The sequence below is a fragment of the Notolabrus celidotus genome, chromosome 5 (assembly GCF_009762535.1).
Source record: "Notolabrus celidotus isolate fNotCel1 chromosome 5, fNotCel1.pri, whole genome shotgun sequence".
Taxonomy (NCBI): domain Eukaryota; kingdom Metazoa; phylum Chordata; class Actinopteri; order Labriformes; family Labridae; genus Notolabrus; species Notolabrus celidotus.
The window spans coordinates 33,113,289-33,139,865 of record NC_048276.1 but is presented as its reverse complement, the minus strand read 5'-3'; the positions used below and the strand labels follow the sequence as shown (position 1 = coordinate 33,139,865).

The window sequence follows — 26,577 nt, the reverse complement described above, 5'->3', positions numbered from 1 at the left end:
CTTATCAATTTGGCCTTTATTCACCCTGAAGTTAACTTCTGTAAATTCCTACACTGTTGTAAATTAAATCAATTAATTATTTTGTTGTTGTGCTTTAAAAATGCTCGTCTTTGTAGAAGCTTGAGACTTGGGGGAAATGGATCTTTATCATGTTACATCAGGTCCTAACAATGGACTACACTAATAAGTATTACATTAATGGTATAAAGTATTTTTAACCATCTTTGCTGATAAGAGCTCATAGTTGTGATGAATAAATGTATCAGAGATTAGTCACTTAAAGTCTTAAGTGACTGCAATGACTAATTTAACATTAAGTTCAATAACAGCTCAAGAAGAGTCATCAGATCACTTTAGGCTATTCAGCAGATCTGACTAAGTAAATCTGTAGTAACAAACCTCTGTATGTACTCATATGTCACTCATTCAAAGATATTTGGATCATGCCTTGAAAGAAAAACAGCAGAGATAACAAGAAGGTGACTTCACATATGAGGTGGTTTGTGTGAAAACAAGAAGTAGAGCACAAAAGAAATACGGAACAAACCCGCATGAACGTTGCTCACCCTTACGACCCAGTTTCTCCTCTATTTATTCCAAACTGGAGTTCAAACATGTATCCTGACGTGTGCAGTGTGAAAAGAAAAAGGTTCTGGAAAACTGGTGTTTGATTTCAGGCATGGCTGCAGGTTAGATCACTGTCGTACATTTTACATGCAGGTACAACTACTGTGAGTGTAAGAAAACTGTGAGTCTCTCTTGTTGCTTGTAGCGCCTTTTAGAGACTCTTTAATTATGGAGTCAGAACAGTCTCATAAATCACATGTGCACACAGAAGGATTCACAAATGTATTTCAACTCACACACAGATATATATAATTCTATATAAATGTAAAAGAAAATCCACAAATAAAAAACAAGATTCACAAACATATTTCTGATTCACACACAAATATTTATTATACAATACGTTTCTTTCTTGTTACATTTATATACGAACTGTTCAGTCTGCATTTACAAACTGTTTGTAATTTGTGAACCTCACTGCATTTGTGTGTGGAATTTTTGAGACTCTCCTGCCGTGGTCAGATTCACAAATGTATTTTTTTCAGCAGGGCAATGTCTGTAGCCAGTCAGATGTCTCCGTCCTATTCAGCCAATCACAGTAGCGTAGATTTGAGGGTATGTGGTTGTAAAGCGATCCCTTTAGCCATGCCCAAGACCAGAGCGCACCGAGACCAAGACTAGTTGACATCTTGCTATGCCGCATTTTGACAGTTATTTAATGAGGACTATGTTTGATCCTTTGTTACAATGAGTAGTCTATCTGCTAACGTCTCACCCGATTTACAAACATTTTATCCTCATCCTGTTACTCTATTATTGATCAGTCTGACATTTTTTTACCTGCATATGAAAAGTGCTTTAATTCCTTTAATTTGAACATTATACTGAAGAACTGACTTGGCTTTGGTAGTCTTTGGCAAATCAAAGTGAACTCATTTTTATTGATCAGATATTATCTGTGGTAATAATACTGTTAAATGCTGTCACAATGAGACTGTTCTGACTCCATATTTAATGGTTTATTTTGTCTCAGAGCAGCTACAGACATCCTCTAACACCACTTTTAAACCTGTCCTTGTCTCCATTCCCAGAGCTGCCTCAGTCAGAGCACATCAGTGTTGCTGATGCCACTTGGTTGGCCCTCAACGTGGTGTCAGGGGGCGGCAACGCCTCCAATTCACAGCCCATCGGAGTCACCAAAATCGCCAAATCAGTCATCGCACCACTGGCCGACCACAACATCTCTGTCTTCATGCTGTCGACGTATCAGACCGACTTCATCCTGGTGAGTGCAGATAAATGGTTTGATAACGTATTTGTATCTTTTCATCAGACTGAGCTTTAATTGAACAACGTCAGCATTGTCCTCAGAGGGAGAAGATTTAAAGTCTCCTGGCAGCAGTCTGACAGTGGAAAATTAGAGACATTTAAACGCATGAAAGCACGCTTCATTCTGACTGCTGATCCTGAAATCTGTCCAACTCAACACATTCAAAGGAGGAAAAATACAAACACAATAAGTTTCAAAATGTTGTCAAACAAAAATTATTTTTTTAAGTTTATTATCAGGCTTTCTTAATCATCATCCTGCTGTGATAAGAACTTATTTCTGATTGGTCAAAACCATAATGGGGGTAATTCATTCTTCATGACAAAGGTGACTCCAACCTGATTACACACGTTACCTCAAATCAATCTACATACATTTATACTACTCAAAGCTGGACTACAAATGAATGCTTCACCTCAAGCATCATGAAAAGGACCACTGTGTAAATAAAGTCAACAGAAGAGCTCAGCTTAGCAAACATGCATCGCCAGCTTTAATCGGAGTTTATCCTACATTCTGTGGGACATTTATCACAAAACAACAGGTTAACAAAGTAAAACTTCAAGTTGTTACAAGTTGAAAGTGTCTTCCTTCTTCCCTTTCAAAGCTGGAGTTGGTAGTCTCGGAAAACTAGCATGGGTTTGAATGTAGCATTTCCTCAGCACTCCATCTAACCTCACCCTCCCCTTAGAGCTCCTCCAAAACTACGCCCCCGCTCACATGCACGAGCGCCGCTGATTCATGACCATATGATGGTGACTGATTCAAAACCAGTCCTCAGCAAAACATTATCATAGTGAAAGTTAAAAACACAAACAAACATGGCTGCTGTTAGCACTCACAACTGTCATGCTAGCATTATCCAGTTGTACTGGTGACACGATATCAGGAGAAAAGTTATAACACATATAATACTGTAACAGCTCTACTGTTTGTTAAACGTGTTCAGTGTAGATGATCTTAATTCCTACAGTGTTGACAGTCAGTGAAGGCATCAGGAGAGGTGTATAGTGTTTGAGCTGGAGAGAGGAGAGACAAGAGGAGAAGTTCTTCATTCATTCAAACATTGATTGTTGTTTTGTTGGTTGGCGTGATCACGGCCGACAGTGAGCGGTTATTAAAGATCAACGTGTTCACGAATCGGCTCGTCATCCCTACAGCGTCCGGTCGGACACTACAGTACATCTACATTTTCTGTAGGACTTACTAAATGTCATTCATTCTTCTGCTTGTCAGAGCCCCCGTGGTGAGAGCTTTTTAGACTCTGATCCGGACTACAGTCCTGAGCAGAGTACCTCATCGGGTCAGAGGGGACAGGCCCGAGGTCGAGCGAGAGGGGCAGTCAGTAGAGTCAGAGGAAGCAGGAGCAGGGGACGGGGACGAAGTGCACGCTGGGGAAATGTACTCGCAGGAGGCGGGCAGAACGGCAGGACGGGATTTGTTTGGTTTAAAATTTTTGGGACCCAAAAACGGTGATTGGTTGGTGTTTTCCCAGGTTTACTCCGGCTGTAGATAGAGGCTTTTTTTCGCTCTTTTTTAAGAACACATTATGTATTGATTGCCATTGGGACATAAAGATAATTTTAACCAGTATAACAAAAAGTGTATCTAAATGTGACTACCAACCCCAGCTTTAATACTTCATCTGAAAGGTCACATGGCTGCTCTTGTTTGTTCCCTTTTTTCCTGCAGTATTTAGAAGCCATCTGTGGTTCAAATGTTCCTGAAGTGGCCTCAGTCTTGTTCGGAAGATGCGTCTTTAAAAATGTTATAACACAACCTCTGCTAACCTTGTTCCCACAGCACAGGGCATCAACCCTTTCATTTGACTGCTCAGAGTAAACAATGTAAATGCAGCTAAAGGAAACGTTCAGTTTACAGTAACATAATACATCTTTGATGCAGATGCAGGAGAGGGAACGTTCAACAGTGGGGCTAAAATCAGAGAGTTAAAATTACAGACGGTGTCACTGGCTTACATAAATTCATTGTTTCTTATTAGTCCCCTGAGCGTTTGAAGGTAAATCGGATCCCACGCGGACAAAAGTAAACAATGAAAATCACAATACAGCTGGAACACACACTGCTTTCATTTCATAGAAGTCTGCAGAGTTAATTCTTAGAAAGTTGAGTACACATATTCCACCCTTCATACCAAGACTCGACTGAGAACCAGAATGAAACCAGCGCAGCACAAAAATGTAAGAAGGAAAAACGTTACAATTTAAAAGCAAACAATGACTTAAAAATGAGGAATAATGAGAGTAAAGGTTTTTGTGTCATCAAGGACTTGTGTTGGGTCCATTAGCGTTAATACGTTTATTCTGCAGGGGCCAAACACAACACCACCATTAATCAGAGTTAAAGCTCTGGTGAGTAGTTTTATAGCGAGTTATAAAACAGACTGAAATGAATATTTACGTATGACTTACAAAGCTCTCAGAACCATGAGCACAAAGGTTAGTTGTTCTTACTCTGTTGTTTTTTATCCTAAAGCTGCTGTCAGGAGGTTGGAGTCAGACAAAGAGATAAACTGCAAAAACAACCTTTTCATGTCCACTACAAAGATGAGTTACACTTCCTGCTGTTAAAGGAAACCAGGAGGGGGTGTTCTGACAGGAAACACAACTAACAGATGCTGGTTTGGCCTGGTGATTAAATTGCACACGCACAGAGACCATAGTTCTCTTTGTGGGTATCACGGTTTTGATTCCAACCTGCAGCCCTTTACCACATGTCGTTCTCCACTCTGTGTCTCCTGGTGTCCTGCTCTGTTCACTCTCCTATCTTTAATTGAAGGATGAGAAAACTTTTTGAAATACATACAGTGGGGCAAAAAAGTGTTTAGTCAGCCACTGATTTTGCAAGTTCTCCTACTTAGAAAGACGAGAGAGGTCTGTAATTTTCATCAGAGGTACACTTCAACTATGAGAGACAAAATGAGAAAGAAAATCCAGGAAATCACATTGTAGGATTTTTAAAGAATTTATGTGTATATGGTGGAAAATAAGTATTTGGTCACCCACAAACAAGCAAGATTTCTGACTCTCACAGACCTGTAACTTCTTCTTTAAGAAGCTCTTCTGTCCTCCACTCGTTACCTGTATTAATGGCACCTGTTTGAACTCGTTATCTGTATAAAAGACACCTGTCCACAGCCTCAAACAGTCATACTCCAAACTCAACCATGGCCAAGACCAAAAACCTGTCCAAGGACACCAGGAAGAAAATTGTGCACCTGCACCAGGCTGGGAAGAGTGAATCTACAATAGGCAAGCAGGTTGGTGTGAATAAATCAACTGTGGGAGCAATTGTAAGAAAATGGAAGACCACTGATAAATTCCCCCGATCTGGGGCCCCACGAAAGATCTCATCCCGTGGGGTCAAAATGATCATGAGAACGGTGAGCAAAAATCCCAGAACTACACGGAGGGACCTGATGAATGACCTGCAGAGAGCTGGGACCAAAGTAACAAAGGCTACCATCAGTAACACACTACGCCGAGAGGGACTCAAATCCTGCAGCACCAGGCGTGTCCCCCTGCTTAAGCCAGTACATGTCCAGGCCCGTCTGAAGTTTGCCAGAGAGCATATGGATGATCCAGAAGAGGAGTAGGAGAATATCATGTGGTCAGATGAAACCAAAATAGAACTTTTTGGTTAAAACTCAACTCGTCGTGTCTGGAGGAAGAAGAATGCTGAGTTGCATCACAAGAACACCATACCTACTGTGAAGCATGGGGGTGGAAACCTCATGCTTTGGGGCTGTTTTTCTGCAAAGGGGACAGGACGACTGATCCGTGTTAAGGGAAGAATGAACGGGGCCATGTAATGTGAGCTTTTAAGCCAAAACCTCCTTCCATCAGTGAGAGCATTGAAGATGGAACGTGGCTGGGTCTTCCAGCATGACAATGATCCCAAACACACCGCTCGGGCAACGTGCTCCGTAAAAAGCATTTCAAGGTCCTGGAGTGGCCTAGCCAGTCTCCAGACCTCAACCCCATAGAAAATTTGTGGAGGGAGTTGAAAGTCAGTGTTTCCCAGCGACAGCCCCAAAACATCACTGCTCTAGAGGAGATCTGCATGGAGGAATGGGCCAAAATATCAGCTACAGTGTGTGCAAACCTGGTGAAGACTTACAGGAAACATTTGACCTCTGTCATTGCCAACAAAGGTTATGTCACAAAGTATTGAGTTGAACTTTTGTTATTGACCAAATACTTATTTTCCACCATAACTTAAAAATAAATTCTTTAAAAATCCTACAATGTGACTTTTCTCATTTTGTCTCTCATAGTTGAAGTGTACCTCTGACGAAAATTACAGACCTCTCTCATCTTTCTAAGTGGGAGAACTTGCAAAATCAGTGGCTGACTAAATACTTTTTTGCCCCACTGTATATAAATATAACACAATTTACAGATGTGCAGGACACAACTTTGTCCACAGGGGGTGCCAAAGTCGACACAAATTGAAAATATTCTAACAAGAGCTGCTGCTAAAAAAGCCAATTTTCATCTGCAGGAGGATATTAAAAATACAATTACAGTACTTTACAAGCTATTTAAAGCAAAGCAGGCCTGCAGACTCAAAAACGGCACATCAAGTCATCCAAAAATGTATGACATATGTTACAACAGCTGGTTTTGCATGTTTTAGACTAGTGTGTAGCCAAGTCGAATCACAGTTTTTTTTTAAGAAGAACATTTTATAACAACCGCAGTCGACCAAAGTGCTTTACAAGCTTACAAATATCACTAAAAACACAAATATAAGTTTAAAAAAATACATTTAAAACAATAAATAACACAATAAAACAACACAATAGATAAAGAGCAGATAAAACATCATGACAGGAGGCTGTTTACATGTTTTCAGAGCCAGTAACTGATCCTGTTCCCAGCGTCTTTAAAGAGTTTTGTTATTTGTCTGTTATGTAACCACTGTCTAAGTCTTTACATCCTAATAATGCCTGACATGTAAAAGCAATAACCCTGGACATGTTGTACCTTTCGTGGCCTCACTGCCTTTGATTTGAAAGAGATCCTGTCTCATACCCGAACCTCTCAGGCCACAGGGAGGTTTCTTTTTATTGCACTGCTTTCGTGGAAAAACAGAGTCTGCTGAGCGGCTCTGGCATGTTTATGAAAATGAAAGAAAAAACACAGTGTCGATGTTCATAATCTGTTATGTAAAGGGGATCAGCAGCTCAGCCTCTTGCTGCTGGAATTCCAGGTATCATACTCTGTTTCCTGTCTGTGCACCGGCTGCTCTTACCCATAATCCTAATTATTGCTCTGTCAGATAAAAAGAAGCACAAACCTGCTGCGCTCACCCTGTCGCCCACATCTTCCAGCACCCATCTCCACGCTGTCCCACACTATGTCAGATTGCATTACTGAATTTCTGTGGAAAATGCACACCAGCTCAAGATGTGTTGTTTATTTTCCACTGTTTGGATCTTTTGTGTTACATAAAGCAGCAAAGCCTGACTGAGCCGTAACTGTATCCTGAGTGAGTGGAGCCGCTCACAGCCGCTACACACACTGCCTCTCATAAAGCAAACAAACACACACACACACACACACACACACACACAAATAATTCACTTGTAGTAACAGCCTCCCCCCTCTGTAAGAAATCAGTTTGTTACACCTGGATACACGCTTTCAGTTTCTTTCACCAGCTTCAGAGAACGACATTCTTTTTAGAGACGATACAGAAAAGACACTGTAATTTGTCATCTTTAAGTTCACTCAGAATGCATGAATATTGATTGATCGATGATAATACAACAGTTAGTTCACACCAAGTAACCTGATTGGACAAGAGGCATTTCTTGAGTGCTGATATTGGGAACATCACTGGGACTTTTCACTCTTTGTATCACTCCGCCTCAGCCAGGTGATACAAGTAAGAAATATACCAATGTTTAGGGTAAACATGCATTGTCCCGCTTATTAGCCATCTACCTACTAAAGATACAAGCAAGTTGACACTAAGTATTGATCTAAAGATTAGGGATGTAAGGATACACCCAACCCACGATTCGATTTGAATCCAAATTTTTGGTTCATGTTACGATTCACTCACGATTCTCTGACGTTTGTCAAGAAAACTGGATTGACCTCAAAATTTGAATAACTATTATTTTATTTCAATTCTCAGATATGGACAGTTGCAATATATATTTTCTATCTCATATTTCTTTGTAAACAAAGTAATCCTTTTTCATTTTTAAGGTGTGTTATAACTCTAATAAAACCACTGCACTTTTTTTCAGCACCTTGCAAAAAAAACTAAAAATGACCGTACAAAAATACCTTGTTGGAAAATTTCAGAACAATTCTAAAGAAATGGAAAGTGAACGATTCCCAAATGAAAGTATTAAGTATGAAAACAAATAAGGTAAATCTCTTTAAATAAACTAAAGTGCAGATTATGCTCCTGGCTTGGAATTGACATGTTTTTCTTAATGAATATCAGGGAGAACCAAAATGCTGCCATACCTCAGACTTGAGGTGCATCCTGAACAGCTGTTGAACAAGCAGAGTATAATGCAGATAGCGCCTTCAACTTTTTGAAAATAATATCGCAATACAAATTTTGTTGAATGGATTTAAATCCACCATTACTTGTATTGATTTTGTACTGTCTTGTGATATATCCTTACATCCCTAGTAAAGATGATTTTATTGATTTATAGATAATGTCTATATGCAGCCAAAAAAATAGTCCCTTAGTGCTTCCATGGCTTAGAAATAACATTTAACTTAACATTTTCATTCACGTTGAGGTCTAAACTTTTCATTAGCAATCTTAACAGAAGCAGAAAATAACAGCAGGCCCTGCATAAGATCCTTTATCCCTAAGCTTTTAAAGTCTATTTACTCAACCAGCACTGTAACGTCATCAAAGCCCATTATGTGTTTTGTGTCTGTTTTCTTCAATTTGGTTGAAGGACAAACTTCCTTTAACAGGCAGAAACCTCCAGCAGGACCAGACTCATGTTAGACACACATCTGCTGAGACCGAGATGGAGAGAGGGATAGAGGGAGATGAAGGGAGAGAGAGATGATAGTGGTGGGACAGATAGTAGTAGTTGTAGCAGCTGAAGAGATACAGAGAAACCTACGAGACAAGGGAGCTCAGGGACTCCAGAAAGGTCTATGGTTAGTAACTTTAACGGGACAGGGAGAGTTTAAGTAAGTGATAGGCAGAGAGAGGAGACAGAGGGAAAGGATCCCAGTGTGTCAGTTCCCCTGGCAGTCTAAGCCTATAGCAGCATAACTAAGATCCGGTCCAAGCTTGAGCCAGCTCTAACTATAAGCTTTATCAAAAAAGAAAGTTTGAAGCCTACTCTTAAAAGTAGAGAGGGTGTCTGCCTCCCCAACCCTGACTGGTAGATAATACCAAAGGAGAAGTGCCTATATAATCATTTTTTACTGCCTATTTTTTACTTTCAGCAACTATAATCCAAATATCTCCTCAGTGACATTAGTCAAAATCTCAGTTATGTTTTATGATGATGAAATGTACGATTAATCCCAAAACAATGGAAGTGTTTTCTTCAGTGTGATTCATTTATCAATTTTTAGAAACATTTTCAGAATACAAGGACACCCAGATAAAGTTTTGATATCACCTCCAAGGAAAACCGCACTCTGAAATCTGGGAAGACCTTAAATAAGGAACTTGAGAAAGGGAAATAAACCCTTGTGAAGCAGCCGTTTTCTTTCCGAGTCTGTTTTTTCGGCTTGTTTACCATTTATTTATCTTCCAAAGATCCCCTCAGACCAACGCCCTTATCTAAGACGAGGCTCCAAGAATAATAACTTGATTTCCAGAGCTTTTTTCTGCTTGTATTTATTGTCCCCTGAAGACAAGCCTTGATGTGTTTTTGAAACATTTTGACCTTCAGTTTTTACTCGTAAACAAGACTTTTTAAAAGCTGTTTGTGTTTGGGCACAGCTCATGCTGCGGTTACGTAAGGAACAGATGATGCTTAAGGCTTTTTGATTGAACCCTATTGTGATGAAATAATCATTCTGTGCCGTCATCTAAGAGAAAACATGTCCTTAACTTCACCCCAAAATTTAACCACCTTCAAATCTGTTCAAAGATGCAGTTTGTCTTCTGACTTCTTCTCTGCAGTGTCTGAATGTTTGTATGATCCTTACATCCCTCATCATGGTGTTAATGTTTGCCGAATGAATTTCAGTCAGAGGCAGAGCTGCATGCACTACTGTCATGAACATATATCTTAAGATACATCTACAGGATGTGTTTAGACTGAAAACAGAGCCCTTGTTTTTCTTCAGATTGCTGCTGCTTCTCTGTGTGCTATTTCTAAACAGGCTGAACCAATTTCCAGAAAATTACAGAAAGCTGTTTTTTGAGTTATAGGAAGTCATAAAAGGAAATAACTGTGAATGAAACTGAGCACGCAGAGGGAGGATGTGCTGAAAAGTCAATAACAGCTTTCTATTAAAAAACATGTCACAGTAAAAATAGGATTCCTCCTCTGATGTTTCATCCTGTTTTCCCTCCATGTTTGTTTTGAGCACACCTCATACATGTTTGTTTCTTTTTGTCCTCAGGTTCGAGAGCGAGACCTGCCGCTGGTCATGCACACGCTGTCTTCCGAATTCACTTTGCTGCGGGTCGTCAACGGAGAGACGGTTGCTGTAAATGATCTGGGAGTCACCAACGGCTTCGTGAAGCCAAAACTTGGTGATTATAAACGAACATTTAAACTCTTAAACAACTGTGGCAAACAGAGGGAGGCAAATCTAACAGCAGCCTAAACACTGGTCACATTTTAGAAGTTATACTTGAATACAGGTTTCACTCGTAAGGCAATACACATCAATACACATTGTTTTATTAGGATTGTGAGAAAAACTGAATATTTACAGTCATTTGAAAAACCTTTAGTAAAGTATGACCTCACAAGATGCCCCACATTCCTCATTTTACTTTGGGCAGCTCTTCTAAACGCCCCCTTCAAAGTAAAACTTAGGCTAACCAACTACTATAATTATCACGTAATGTTTGTCATACCAGGACTTAATTCTCATAAAGTGACGACTTTATTTTGAAAGTCCCACTTTTTTTCATCCTTATTTTGGTGCTTATGTCGTACAAACACACTTTAAAAAAGGTTTATCAAACTTCACCTTGATACATATTCACAGCTTTTAACAACTGATTTTGTTGCAATCATCCATCCTTTATTTATCTCTAAGTTAAATTTGAAACTTTAATCAACATTATATAAAAATATCAACCCTCCCTGTCACAACTCTTTTAAATATTTTTTTTTTTCTGGAAGCCTTTAAATGAATCAGGTCTGTTGAAACATCTGATGTGGAAGTGCTTTTTTTTCTTTGTTGGTTGCTGTTCCTGACCTAAGATCAAACATGAACTGCCTTAAGATCCATAAAGTATCTGGGAGGTGGATTCTCTCTCATTGGTTCATTAATTAAAATGCAACATATGAAAAATACTCCCTTTTTTTTTTTGCAGAAAAAAATCTTAACTCATTTCCACTCATTTGTATTTATTTAGCACGTTTCATACATTCAAGCTTGCAGCCCAAAGTGCTTCACAAAAAACAGAAAGAAAATAACAACAATGGGTAAAAGTGGAAAGGAAAGTGATATGAAATACTTATCTGAGAAATATCAGAAACATTAAATAAAATCATTACAATAAAATCAATAAAATCAAATCAGATAAATACCAGAAAAATAAAATACTACTAAAATAAAATATTACATCATAAGATAGAATAAAATAAAAACAGAACCAGACTCATGTTAGACAGCCATCTGCTGAGACCGAGTTTGGACTGGTAAGAGGGATAGAGGAGATTAAGAAATAGAGGGAGTGGTGATAAAGGAAATTACTCTAAATTAAAAAGCCAGATTAAAAAGGTAGCCAAACTTATCCTGGTGTTTTGATGTAAATATGAGCTGAGTAAAGTGAACAAGTGTTGTGAAGGCAGGTTTTTTAGTGTAATACTTTAATCTTTATTTTCTAACTAACGTTTCAAATAATGTGGTTTGGTGGTGAGTACATCAGGCTATGACAAAATGTTTTGCACTCCTAAACAGTCGTTATTATTTAGGAGTGAAAGATTGTTCTTTACATCAGGACAGAATAAATGCGGTCCAGCTGTCAAAGAACTGTGAAGTTACAGTTTTCAATTTTTTACTTTTTGACTTCTTCTGTTGTTTTGAAAGTTGATTTGTGGTCTACAACGCGGTTTTGCAAAAATCAGGATTTTAAATGTCTGCCATAAAAACAATCTATTCACATGTTGCTCAGCTGTAATGTTTCCTCTGAGCTCTCTTTTATGTGTCCATTATTTTGTTTCGCAGTGCCCCGTCCCATCATCCACCCTTTATCCAGTCCAAGCAACATGTTCTGTGTGACGAGCCTGGACCCAGACACGCTGCCCTCTGTCGCCACCCTGCTCATGGATGTCATGTTTTACTCTGGAGGGTAAAGACCATCTCATCTTGATTGTAGTGCTGACAAAGGCCTTCTCTGAAATCTTAAATTATACAAGTAGAGGAACAAACCCAAAAGAAATCCATAAATTTATAAACTTTCCTGCCTTTTTTTTTTCTTAAAGTTTTGACTCAATTATCTCTCCCCGTCCAGTCAAAAAAGGTTGTTATGGTTTTACAGCATTCACATTTGCATCACTTGAGGTAGAGCTCTCTTTAGCTGGGCTAGGGGAGCTACTTTTGCTAATCCACCATTTCTGCCTGAAGGAAAACTGAAACTTGTTAAATGTGAAATAGAAAACCATTAAATCTTTGCAGACATTCTCTACATCAACACTTCATTTGGTTCAGATATCCATGTTCCCCTCAGGAGGAATTATAATAACTTTGGTGATCCTGTGACCTTCATGGAGTTAAAATATATTCAGTCTGTTGGGAGTTTTAACCAAATACCTGCAAAACCAAAGACATTTATATCCGTGTCTGCTCTGCTTTGTGTTAAGTTTCTAATGAAATAAAGTTATGGATACAGTGGTATACATTTCACCAGTAATATATTAGCATCTGTGGCTCAGAGATCGGCTTCATATTGACACTGATGTGAATGTTGCCTCTCTTTTTTACCACTATTATATAGCATGGTTTAAAACCTGTTTGTGTCATGATACAGTCAACGTTGTGCCATAGTCGGGGGCAGGGCGTCCATGTGGGGGGAAACAATCCTTTCTCCAGCCTGCAGTGCTTCAGATGTGCAGATTTTCACATAAATAAACTCAACACAGCAGGATTTAAGTGTAATGTAAATGATAGTTTAATGTTGCTGTAATCAGTGTGTCGATCTTGTGGTATTATCGTCCACATATCACTATTTTAAACTGACTGTAAGAAAAATACAGAGTCAAACTCCTTCGCTCCGTACATGAACCCAGCAGTGAATCCTTATTCTGATTCTCAAATGATTGGCTCAGATGTTTTTTGTCAGTAATGGCAGAAGTGGCGATAAATGCAAGCGATTCACATCAAAGAAATGATACAATTAAACCTTCAACATGTGATGGTTTAATGTGAACTTAAAATCTCCAAGAAAAGACCCTTTACTGTGTTGTTCAATAAAACATGACATTTCTGTCACAGCCTCTCAGCTGTGGAAGGATAAAAATAAGAAAGTGTGATATGATAGGATACGATACGATATGATACAGTATGATACGTCATCCAATACAATTGGATATGACTCGATAGGATACGATATGATACAAGTCAACACAATACGATACCATTAAATAAGATACAGTACGATATGGTTCCATACAATACAATACCATTGAGTACGACACGATTCGATTGGATACAGTAAGATAGGATTCAATTTGACAAAATACAATATGATTTGATACTATTGGATAAGATACGATACAAGACAATTGGATACAGTATGCTACATACAGTAGGATTGGATACGATAGGTTTGGATATGATAATGTACAACGAGATTCAATACAATACAATACAATACAATATGATATGGTTACATACAATTTCATACCATTGAGTATGATATGATAGAATAGGATTGGATCCGATACGATACAATATAATACCATACAATATAATACTATGTGATACTGGATTGGATGCTATGGGATACGACACAGTTCAATACGACACGATACGATACGATTGGACCAAGCAGCAAACTCTGGTCTAAAAATATGCAGAAGTGCTAAAAACTGCAGTTGATCGAGGATCCGCTTGAGGCTAATTCAAGAAGTACCAGAAACCTGTTGGCTACTCAACTCAACTCAACTTTATTTATATAGCACCTTTCATACATAAAAACATGTAGCCCAAAGTGCTTCACAGAGTAACAGACAGTAGGAAAACCACAGCAATGGTAAAATTATAGAACGCATGATTTAAAAAAAGAAATACTTAAAAAAGAAAAGAAAATCAACACAGTAAAATTAATAAAATAATTAAGAGTGGAAATAAAAGTTAAAAATAAGGTAGAGTTAACGAGATCAGATGAACACAATAAATAAATAAGATAAATAAATACATGTTAAAACAATGCTTTAGATAATAATGATAAAAATGATACAAATTATAATAATGATAATAATGCAGTCCAGGGCTAAGATAAATTACTCCAAATTAAAAGCTAGATTAAAAAGGTAAGTCTTAAGTTTACTTTTAAAAACAAGGAGGCTCAAGCCGCCTCTTTACGTCACAATCGTTCAACAGCAGCAATATGTCTGCCACCGCCGATTGGATTTAAAACAGCTTTTCAGAAAAGGATGGGATGACGTCACGGATACTACATTCATTATTTATACAGTTTATGGTCTGGGACATAATACGATACGATACAATTGGATATGATGCGACGCAATGAAATACTATACGATAAGATATGATGGGATAAGATACGATACAATAAGATATAATATGATTTAATAGGATCAATACAATACAATTCGATGCAATACAATACAGTACTATAGGATACATCATGATACAATTGGATAGGCTGCTATACAATGCCACATGATAGGAAAGGGTACAATTGGATACTATATGATACAATAGGATCAGTTTGATATGACAGGATAGGATGCGATACTCGTTATTGTCTCTTCAAGGAAATTTGCCTTGAGTTCATGTGCCACATTAAGCTGCCTCTATAGCAGCATACTTTGATAATAAAACCAAACACAATAGTCGTCCACATGTGCACAGAGAAGAACATGCTGCGTATTGCACCCCTTACATAAACCTCACTGGCTGTAACTGTTACAGTGGTCAGTCACCAGGTGTTATATGACCAGGCTGTGATTTCTGCATCACTAGCTTCTCCACATTGAGTTTTGTTCCTGTTTCTTTCCAGACCAAAGGAGCCCGGAGCCTCCAGCGAGGACTCCAACCACATCCGCTTCTTCTCCTTCTCCCTGATCGAGGGCTACATCTCTCTGGTCATGGACGAACAGACAACTCAAAGGTGGAGCAGCAGAACACAACATATTCCTATCACTGTGGTATTATTAGTTTGTTTTGTTTCAGTCAACACTTGCATTATATTTACACAAGGGGAACAAATATGTGATTGCTGTTTGAGGGGGCGATTAGTTTGTTGCCAGGCAATAGCAGTCGGGTGTATATGATGTACTTAGGCCACAGTGGGTTTCTGTCTGACTCATTTATTCTCCTCTGTGTTCCCCTGTTTCTCAGTCGGCTCTCTAATTAAGCAGGAAGGATGTAAAGAAACCTGAGCAGCTGCACGTCCCATGTGGTTTCTCCTCTTTTCACCACTACATTATCTCTGATCATAGATGTGCATTCAGGTGTCTCTGATATGGGTCAGTCATGTCTTTAAGCCATGTGGGGGGAATAATAATTGGACCAAACTTCCGTTAATTTTTTAAAGTTCATACTTTGCTGCTGCCACATATAGGTCAGCCTCACCCCAGGTTTATATAAGACCTGGTGTGTTGCCTTAAAGGAATAGGTCACCTATTTCTCTCCACTTTACAATGACTCTTGTGTTCAGTGCAGCAGGTTGGGCAGCAGTAACAGAACTCAACTGCTGGTTTAGGAGTTCAAAGTTAAATTTTAGCCTCCTCTGCTGCAGGCGTCTGTTATCTGTGAGAGCTGTCTGTCATTTTTTAACCGGAGCTAAATAAAGGAGTGCTTTAAAGAGACATGAGGCAAACATGTAATGATGGAAAAACAACAAAAACACTGTTTAGAAATGTATCCAGTCATTTTAAAGAAATAGACAAATGAAATCAAAGTGCGTTTGAGTGTTTGTCACAGATTTAAAAGATTTTCTGTTCTCTCACTGAAAGGTAATCAGGAACCAGAGGGAAGATATGTGAATTACAATGTGTAGTGAACAGGTGGTTATACAAATAGAACCCCAGGGTGAGCAGGAGGGTCTCGTCTCACCCTGAAGTGTTCGACTGATATCAGTTTGTCAGAAGCTGATGCTCGTGTAGATGATTAGAGAGCAGGTCGGCCGATTACCGATATATAAAGCTGCTATCAAAATAAATCCACACCAGCATCGAAACATTTCCCACAACTGGACACAAGGGGGAGTCAATTACACTGTTCGACAGCAGCCTCACTGACGAGGCTGCCTGCAGTGTCTGCAGACGTTATTTGGTCTTTAAATCGTCCCCTTGGGTGTAGGCATCAGCTGATCCAGTTATTTCAAAATCTATATCTACTAACTTTTTTTTTTAAGTTATATTTTTGGCCTTTTGCCTTTATTATATAGTACAGCTGAAGAGTGACAGGAAATGTGGGGAGTAGAGAGTGGGGGAAGACATGCAGGAAATGGGAATCGAACCAGCGACCCCTGCGACGAGGACTGTAGCCTCTGTATGTGGGGCGCTTAGACCACTAGGCCACCAGCGCCCCTATATATCTATTAATTTGCATAACCAACCATTCACTACATATAATCACACTTATTACACAGCTGCACATAAAAGACCTAAACAAGTTCATGCAGAATGCTGATTTAAAGATGATTGTATTGATTTTAATCTGATTTATTTATACAGCTAAAATAAATAGTTCCTCTGATTGCACAGTGGGAATCTTATCCGCCTCTTTGTGGGACGAATTGACATTAAACCAAACATTTCAGCTTAAGTGTTATAAACTACATTAAACTGAACCTGTCCTCATTCAGCTCTTCTTCGTCTCTGAGTGCTGCAGTTAACACATCTTTAAACATAAAGGAGGCACATGTCATAACTCTTAACACTGTTGCTAACATCACCACAGCTTCTGAGCTATGTTACTTTGTGCTGCTCTGACACATGTGCCCAACAGACTGATAATTATTGACTCTCAAGGCCAGCCTGAGGTTGAAATTAACGTTTTTGCCAGAGTGTCAACAGGCAGAGGTGAAATGTGCTGGACTCCTTTACAGGGTTTGATTTAATATGATGTGTGTGATCTTGATGAAAAGTAATCATGGTGGTTATGAGGTTTTTGTATGATCAGTATTCATCACAGCCAGGTGATAACGGCGTTTGTTATCATTGTTTATATTTAAGTCCTGTCTCTCTGTGTAATCTTCAGTCTTGGTTACCGACAGGGGAAATGACTTGATCAAAACAAACAACCCAGTCTGTTCTGGAGTGTGTTTGTTACATTCTAAAGACTTTTTATGTAATATAAAGCCTGTTTAATGAGACCAAACCCACCAGGGTCACGTGTTTATTTCAGCTTCTTCATCACAGGAGAATATCTGATTATATCTGAATATAAAGGTGAAAGTACTTTTGACTTCAGTTGACTCTGATTCATAGACTCATATTTAACTTTTATTAACGGACCTCTTTTATGTATCTTTCCTTTTTGTACCATTGAAGGTTTCCAAACAACGTCCTCTTCACGAGCGCTTCTGGGGAGCTTTGGAAAATGGTTCGCATCGGGGGACAACCTTTAGGGTTTGGTGAGTTTTGTTTGCCTACAGGCTAACGTAGCAAGATTGTATTGATAACAGAATCAGAGATTTACCAATCTCCAACCACAGAGTATGATGTATTATTAACACATTTTTGGTTGCAGTGGTTTAAAAGCTTCATTAAGTGGAAAAAAGGTCCCTATGCCTCAATTTTTTAGGTCTCATTGTTGACAATAATAAAAACTTTGTAAGACGATAATGCTTGGTAAAAATCTCACCCCTTTGAAACCTTTATTAGATTACTAAGTCTGTGTATAATGTTTTTAAATCATTGACCTGGTCATTCTGGTCTTGATAGTTGACTTTATCTCTTCAGCTGTCATTTAATTCATTTTCCATGAAGTAAGTCAGTAGTAATGTTCTATACATACCACAGATATAGGATATTAACACTTGATCTGCATTTTTCTTGTTAAAAACAGTGTTTCCACTCACAAAGATATTTCTGTGATATTGTCTGTATTTTCTCACGTCTAATTCATTTAACGTCAGTTTCTGACCTTTTTCTGCTAAAATGTCACACCAGGGAAAGGTTTTGGTGCAACTCTCTCTTAAACAAAACAGAAACTATGGTTATAAATGACTGGGCAAGAGATCACGCATCTCATGTTGTCATTAGAGATACAAAAAGTGATGGATAAAGTTATTTAATGGCATTTTTCTTCCATCTGAAGTGGTGTCGCAGTGTCATTTCATCAAACCTGAAGCATTCACAACCCCAAGCTGACACTGCAGATAATAAATATATTGAAAATAAGTTTTTGTTTTGACTTGCTAGAGTTATATAATGAAGTTGCTGGATGGAAACTAAGTCAAGACAAGGAACACATCTGATAAGTCTGTGGGAATATTTATCTGACAACTGGTGATAAATTAATTTCTGTTCTTTGCAGATGAGTGCGGCATCGTGGCTCAAATATCAGAACCTCTGGCAACAGCTGACATTCCAGCTTACTACATTAGTACCTTCAAGTTTGACCACGCACTGGTGAGACTGCAACTTTACAAGTCATTGTATTTTCGCTGAAGTGATGCTAATATGTTTGGAGATGACTGCTTTAATAAGTGCAAGGTAATAGGAAGCAGTTATGCTGATGATTTGATAGTTTGAGGTTTGAAAATGAGAATTGCAGCTCTTGTCTGTCTAGTGTGATTATAAATGCAGTTCTTTTTGTTTTAAATGCAGCGATGGGCGGGTTTTAAAGCGTTTTGTCTTCTGCAGGTTCCCGAAGAAAACATCCAAAGTGTGATCGGAGCTCTGCGGACCAAGAGCACAGCACAGTGAAGGAAAGCCGGAGGGAAACGACCGTTTTCAAAGTCATTTCGTTCAAACGTTTATCATGTCCAAAAAGTGCCAAGAGCGTATTAGCGGACTCCTGTGGATCGGCCCCGAAAGGAAGGGATCCAACCACAAAGCGTGGGCGGCATATTGGGGGGAGTGTGATGGTGTGTTAGGGATGCCTTTGTTACTCGGTCATTTTCTCTCCCTCCACCCCTCCTCTCTTCCTCAGCACTCGAGCCCCTCCACTGCCCGCTCTCTGGTAGTTGTTGCTTTAGTTTACCAGACTGAATATGTTTCTTCTCCTCTCTGAAGCTGCTTCTTCCCACTCCCTGACCCTCATGAGCACCATACTGTATTAGTTACATAATTCCTTTTACCGAAGGATGACGAATGTACTCTCTGAAGCAAAAGAAATATTATATATATCTATATATCAAGCTCTCCATTTTTTTCCTTTTGTTTGTTTGTTTTGTTTTTCACAGGTCATTTCTCAGTGCCAAGATGTTTGAATGCAGAAACTGATGCCTTTGTCTGAATACTTTTCATGTGTGCAATTGAAGGAGACAATTTTTGAGCCGGCGCTGACAGAGCGCCTGGTGGAAACACGTGTTTAATTTTTTTCTTTTGTTGCTTTTAGTAGCTGTTTAACATGTTTTAATCACAGAAAGGATCTGATTGTTGGAGCTCCTGAGACTTAGAAGTTAATGCAGAAGTTTGAACTGTTGAATCATGAAGGGGATCCAAGACACTGACGAGCAGAGACTCTTTTATTCGTGGTTTTAAAGTGATGTGCATTCACACTGTGAGCAACAAGATATATGGCAGATTTGATCTATGAAGTGGAATAACAAAGCTTTAAACACTTTTTCTGTCACTGCAAACTCATCCAGAGAATCTCAATTCACTCTTTAATTTAAATTAAAAACTGTTCACCTTTGGTAACAGGTCGTCGTTAAAGGCTGAGACCAAAAGCAATCAGAGCTGTGAAACAAGCAACATAGCAGTAGCAGATTCAACGTCTCATTTAAACAGCCTCAAGTTTAACGTGATATTTAATATTTTTGCATGGCATGTTTTTGCAGCAACACTAACAAACAGAATGTAACTCCCTCTTTAGCCTCTTTGATCACTATAAAAGCAGATTAATAACGAATCACAGCCGTCTTAGTTGTTTAAAAAATATCTCAATAGAGCTCTTCTGTCAGTGTTTGTTTTGGATATTAGAAACAGAGTTGTGATTGGCCTGAACTGTGTCTGGAAATCTACGTGAACAGACGTATTGCAGGGAGAAGAGCAGGAGATGGAAAATAGGCTTCCCTTGTTGTGCTTTTGTAGATATTGGTTTAATAATGAATAATCATTTAACGCCCCTCCTTAAACCTTAGTACTACTCATCTCATCTCGCTACATTTGCTGCCAATAACTTGAGGATCAACACTCTGTGATTTCAAGACTAGAAGAGAAATAAGAGTTAAGCTTTCTTACAAAGAAGTAAAAATCATCTTTAAACTATTTTGTTTTCATGCCCAAAGTTTGACACAAAGATTGATCCCACTTTCATTTCTGTTGGTATTCGTGGAGTTGAAGCCTGGAGGTGATTAGTGTAGCTTAGCATAATGAATGGAAACAGGTGAAAACAGCTAGCACAGCTTTGCTCTGCAGCTCTTGTACTTCATTTGTTTTCCACTGAAACAACAGAACTAAAAAAAAGGCACTTTATGGCTCCTTAAGGAGAGGGACTGTTTTTTGTTTTCCCTGATTTTACAAACACTTGTCCGGTTTGTGACTTTGCCGGATCTATACAGCATTTCTTTAATTGTGAGGACCTAAAGAAAAGCTTGACTTTGAATTCCTAATCACAGTCAAAACCTGAGAATCCATATTCTAGGGCTGCTGTATAGCTCGGTGCATTATTCAAAGACTCAAACAGCATCACTATGAAGTTCTGCAAAGTTGTCCAGGCGTATAAATCTTGGTTTCCAGATTTAAAAAAAACAATCAGAACTAAGAAAATATAAGATTTCCACTCATGGTCGGCCTTTTTCCCGTTGAACTATCTGTCAAATGATCCGAATATGATGAGTCACCGTACCACACTCCAGCTCCGGTCACCTCAGCTGACTGGAGGATCTTGTTGCTCACAGTGCGACCCTGCAGTAAAGACCTGATGATGGAATGCAATGATGATTTCTCCTCCACAGTAGTTATTACTGAGCCACTTTGACAATGTACTAGGAGAACGACTGAGTGCTCAACATAAGCTAAGGTTCACACAGGGCAGGGACGTTTCCCTTCTGACCCTGGTGTCCATTACGGTCCTGAAGCTGCCCCCCTCCACCGCCCCAGTCTGCACTTTAATGCAGGTTTCCCCCCCACAGGCCTGCTGTACTGATGTGAAACGGGGAGGGCTATTTACTTTACAAAGATCCTGTCCAGATGGGGAGATTTGTGTTGGTCTTAAACATTTGGTTGTTATGTTTTTCTATCTCTCTCTTTTTTTCTTTCCCACAACACCTTGCACCTAACAAGAACCTTTCTTCTGATCAGCTGTGATGAGTAGAAACCCTGTGTTTATCAGTGTTAAAACATGAGGAAGGTGACTTTTCTTCTGACTCCATTTCACAGAGAACGTTGAAAGCTTTTCATTTGGAGCTTCTTGTGTGAAAAATAAACAAGCTTTTTTTGAATTTGTGTTTTCTGCTGCATCATTTTTACTGTTGTTACCTTAAACTAGGGATTGTCCTCAGCCCAAACACGCACTTTGGTTAAATAAACTTAGGATAGATCATCCTAATGAGCCCAATCTGACTTGGGAGGAACCCTTGAGTGGATTTTTCTTTGAAGTTTTGTGATTTTGACGAAATATGTAGCCCCAAGCACTCTGATGGCAATGGATTATGATGAATTACATTTATTCAATTGTGCCTTACTTCAGTCTCTTCTGATTTGGACGTGTATTTAACCAAAATTCAGAGGAAAATAATTTTCCTTTTAACTTCACTACGATACTGACAGCTTTGCACACTTTGCAAACTCAGTTCTCTGCACATACAACTCAAGTAGTATAATATAATGATGTTTTGTCATGAATTAATGGATGCATATTTTATTTTCCTGTCTGACCCATCCTTCAAGGAGTTATTCAGACACATGAACCAACCAAAATATTCCAGGATCTCACCCAGCCTGCACCAAACAGCATACAGTCCTACAATAATATCAAGCAAACAATAAACCACACCCAAATAACAACACCATATTTACCTTCATATCTACACACATCTGAATACTCATGTACACATGCAGAAACCAACACAGCCTCCTAAACTAAGCTGCAAATTCAAACATAAGATAAATAGACAGTTCAACTTTTCCAAGCAATGTACATCAATCAATCAATCTTTATTTGTATAGCAACAAATCACAACAAGTGTTATCTGAAGACTCTTTCCAAACAGAGCAGGTCTAGACTGTACTCTATGTTCTATTATTAACAAAGGCCCAACATCAAGACAGGATAAGATCCAGTCCCATCTTACAGACAGGACTCAGTCTGATCTCATCTTAATCCACCATGAGCAGAGCACTTTGCAGCATTTAGCAAGTTACAGTGGCAAGGACAAACTTCCTTTAACAGGCAGAAACCTCCAGCAGGACTAGACTTGTGTTAGACATGATGAGACCATGTTGGAGAGAGGGATAGAGGGAGATGAAGAGAGAGAGATGATAGTGGTGAGACGGATAGTAGTAGTGCATCAAACCCAAATTCATAGACCAACGTCTTACATGGTCAATAGAGTCTGAGCAGGTCATTGTGTTTCTGAAGGATTGTTATGAATGAAATCGTCCTACAGTTGAAATAAAAGAAGAATCTTTTATGAATTTTATTTCTTATATAATGACACATCTTTGTGTTTTTGACCTCATGGTGTTTCTCAGATTTACTCATCATGTCATTTCAGTCTCTGTGTGATAAAACACACATAAAGCATGCTCTGGTGTCTCCTCCTCTGGGCTCTGGCTCCACTGATCCTCCTCAGCCTGCAGCTAATGGAGGCCAGCGGGGAGGACTGCAGGTATATCAGCTGTCTGTATTATCTGACCTGAGTAAACAAAGCAGAGAACAGACAGGAGCCTCCACACGCCTCCTTTCCTCTGCTTCAGCTCACTCCAGCACACACACACACACACACACACACACAGGAGGAGGAGGAGGAGGAGGAGAAGCGCTCCAGCTGCAGAAATCCTGTCTGCAGACCGAGGTTAAAAGAGCAAACATGGTATGTTAGTGTTTTCACTTATCATGATCATCGTTCTCCTTACATAACTCTCCACTGTCACACTCTGCTCCTCACTGACTCCTCTGCAGAAGTTTCTTTTTACACCCCTGAGTTGATTTAGTGAATTACATTAACTCTTGTTTTATGAGTTCTCCTTTCTTTTGACTTATGACAGTTTTGAATCATTGATACTGATGCACGTTTCTGCACAGTGATCTCTGGACTAATGGCAGGGCCCTCCCAAAGGTCAAAATGCAACATGATACATGAGGTTTACAGGGAAAATAAAACAGTTTTGATGTGCATACAGTCAGTTTTTTATTTCTAAATGTTCTCTAATGTTTGCTGTTCAAAGTCAGCACACCTTCATCAAAGTGATACAGCAGGTTTCTAATGTGAACATCTGCGCTTCTGTGTATACTTTATTATTTCTATTTTATTTATTGTATTTTATTTTATTTATATCTTATTGTATTCCTTCTTCTATTCATATTTTGACTTTCCTACATAATGTTTATAAGAGCTCTGTAATGACAGAATTTCCCTCCCCTGGATAAATGAAGTATTTCTGATTTCTGATTTCTGATATTCCACAAAAAAAAAAAGGCCGATAATGTGTTCAAACCATACATTAGTTCATTCAAACATCAAAACTATACTGAAATACCCGCAATCAAATTCCATGCAGCCCTACTTGCCTTTACCCTCCTGTTATGTTTGTTTCTCAGGAACAACAATAATGGTTATTGGTCAATTTGACCCCAGGGCATGTTTAATTATCCAAAAGTGTCAGAAACCAAAAAATCCCCCAAAACATTGTTTAAGTCTCATTATTAACTCCATTACTATCCATTCAAATCAAGATTTAGTCCATTGGTGTTCATTAATTCTCACAGATCATGGTTCAAAGAGGATAACTCAATCGTTTTCATAAAAATTAATGTTAAAACTTTTTTAAATGTACATTGAAAAGACCTATATATAAATACAATAGTTTTACATGACTTAGATTTGTGTTTATTTTATTTCACATTTTGATTTTTTTTCTTTTTATGAAGTGATGCCCAGAGAGTTATGCCTTATTTTGCTGGCATATATTGCCTAAATGGGCAGCGACGATGAATGCCGCTAGCCTTTCATCCACTTGACATTAGGGCCTGGGTTATAGAGTAGTAGAAGTTGCTGTACCCACAATCCCAAAGAAACAGTTAGTATTTGACCTTTCTAACCCCTTTTAGCCTCCACTTTGACTGCCGGGTCAAATTGACCCAAACAGTATATATGTAATATAAACATTCAGGGTGGGTTGCAAAAAGTTGAAATGAACCATTTTCATTAGATGTGTTGATAAAGCTAATTAAGCCAAGCAGAAGAAGTTTCATACCAAAAAAATACTTTTAAAACTTTTTTTTTTTTTAGATTTTTCAACTTTAAAATGGGTCAATTTGACCCACAACATAACAGGAGGGTTAAACACAAGCTGTATCAAAAACATCTTTGACTGCTTTTTTACAGAAATAAGAAATATAAAGGTTGTTGTATTTTTTCTTTAATTCAGTGGTTATTCCTCTGAAAGTATCAGTAACATTGTTTGCCTTAACCTTCTTAAGATTGTACAAAATATCCGAGCAGAGCAGAGGCACATACGGGTCAAAGATAAATGACCCTCATCTCTATGTGTCATCAGAAGGTCCTCTGGGTCACCTCTTCTGCAGCCTTTGATAGATTATGAAAGTTGTGCATGTCTCTGGGTGAAGTCATTTAGTTTAACAGGTATTAAAATATCACACTGATGATGTAGAGGTCTGAAAGAGGTGTTACAGTGAAATGTTTTTAAACTAACACGCTTTAATGTGAGTCAAATAATCTAGTTCTTCTCGATCAATACGACCCACTCACTGCAATTAAGATTCAAAACACAAGAGGAGCTGCAAACCGAGAGCATCTCATATGTCTAATTGAAATGCATCACTCTCACCCCGTTTGATTGATTTACATTCTAAAGAGCCAAGAGGTCAACGTGGGAAACCTCCACCCACAGACACGATGAATCACAGCTTTACCAGCCTGATGCAAACAGCAGTGAGTCAGCACTTCATCCGGAGAAGGCAGATCAAGAAGCCCTCCTATACCAAGGTTAGGATGCTAGTTAGGGTCAATCTTTGTTCACATTTTGACATGAAACAAGGAGCAAAGTTTAACCACATGCTGCCACAGGAAAGTAAGGACTATATACCTGTGTTTGAAGAGCAGCAATACTTGTTCAGTTTGCCTCTCAAGTGAAGCTTTATTCTGAAGATACAACCCTTCAGTAGTAAAGCCTAAATGTGACAAACAGGACTCTGACTTCAAAGCTGTTTATCACTAATAAATGGTCCCAGCGTTTCCTCACACCGTGCCCTGCAGAAGGATCACAGGTTTGCAGTTTTATGCTCACTCAGTAGTTTTGTCATAAATACATTCCCAGCCTCTCTGAGGGCCCTCCAGTTGTCACGATGATGAATGGTCCTAAAACACAGAAGTCAGCAGGGAGAGAAAAGCACAACAAAATGAGTGTGATTTCACTGAGTTCAGCTCCACTCACTGTGCTGTGAGAATGAAACTGTCCATCAGGTGCAGTCAGGGTAATAACCGTCAAGGTGAAAGTCAAGATTGACATCCAGAGGACTGAGGGGGTTTGAACCAGGAGAGACCGGTTTCTGTTTCTCCATTACTGTAATAAAATAGATACATTGATACTGCTGAGAACAAATATTCTAATTCCAGAGTAATATCCCCGAGAGAACTGCTCCTAATAATGAAGAATACACTCATTTATGATTTATTCATTAAATAGTTATATGCTTACAGCTTCTCTCCAACATTATGTAACATGCCTTAAGCAGCTGCATACAGTCAATGCAACAGTTTTTAACCCTTTCATCAGAGATTTGATGAGAGAGCATCAGTTAAAACTCTGACGAGTTCCATAGAAACACATTAAATAAAACTGACTTTAATACTTTCACTAAATACAGTACTTTTTAAAAAATAATCTGGAAGTTACAGTTCAATAATATAAATCAATGCATTTATAGAAAAAATATAACTCAACATAAAGAACAAGAACAACAAAGTCT

General features: G+C 38.7%; 1 protein-coding gene across 2 annotated transcripts in view; it reads left to right on the top strand.

The window, feature by feature from the left end:
* castor2 (cytosolic arginine sensor for mTORC1 subunit 2) overlaps positions 1-21,865 on the top strand; it is a 39,567-nt gene extending 17,702 nt beyond the window's left edge. Inside the window, exons 3-10 of one of the 2 annotated variants that reach the window (XR_004631269.1) lie at positions 1,659-1,852; positions 10,498-10,630; positions 12,283-12,406; positions 15,302-15,412; positions 17,802-17,884; positions 18,790-18,884; positions 19,119-20,899; positions 21,002-21,865. Coding sequence is in view for 1 of the 2 variants with exons in the window: in XM_034683743.1 (XP_034539634.1) it covers positions 1,659-1,852; positions 10,498-10,630; positions 12,283-12,406; positions 15,302-15,412; positions 17,802-17,884; positions 18,790-18,884; positions 19,119-19,181 (803 nt within the window). In the remaining variant the exon portion in view is untranslated. Of the gene's footprint in view, positions 1-1,658; positions 1,853-10,497; positions 10,631-12,282; positions 12,407-15,301; positions 15,413-17,801; positions 17,885-18,789; positions 18,885-19,118 lie in introns of both variants that reach the window. The other variant, XM_034683743.1, reaches the window with a different exon arrangement.
* The last annotated feature ends 4,712 nt before the right edge of the window (positions 21,866-26,577 follow it).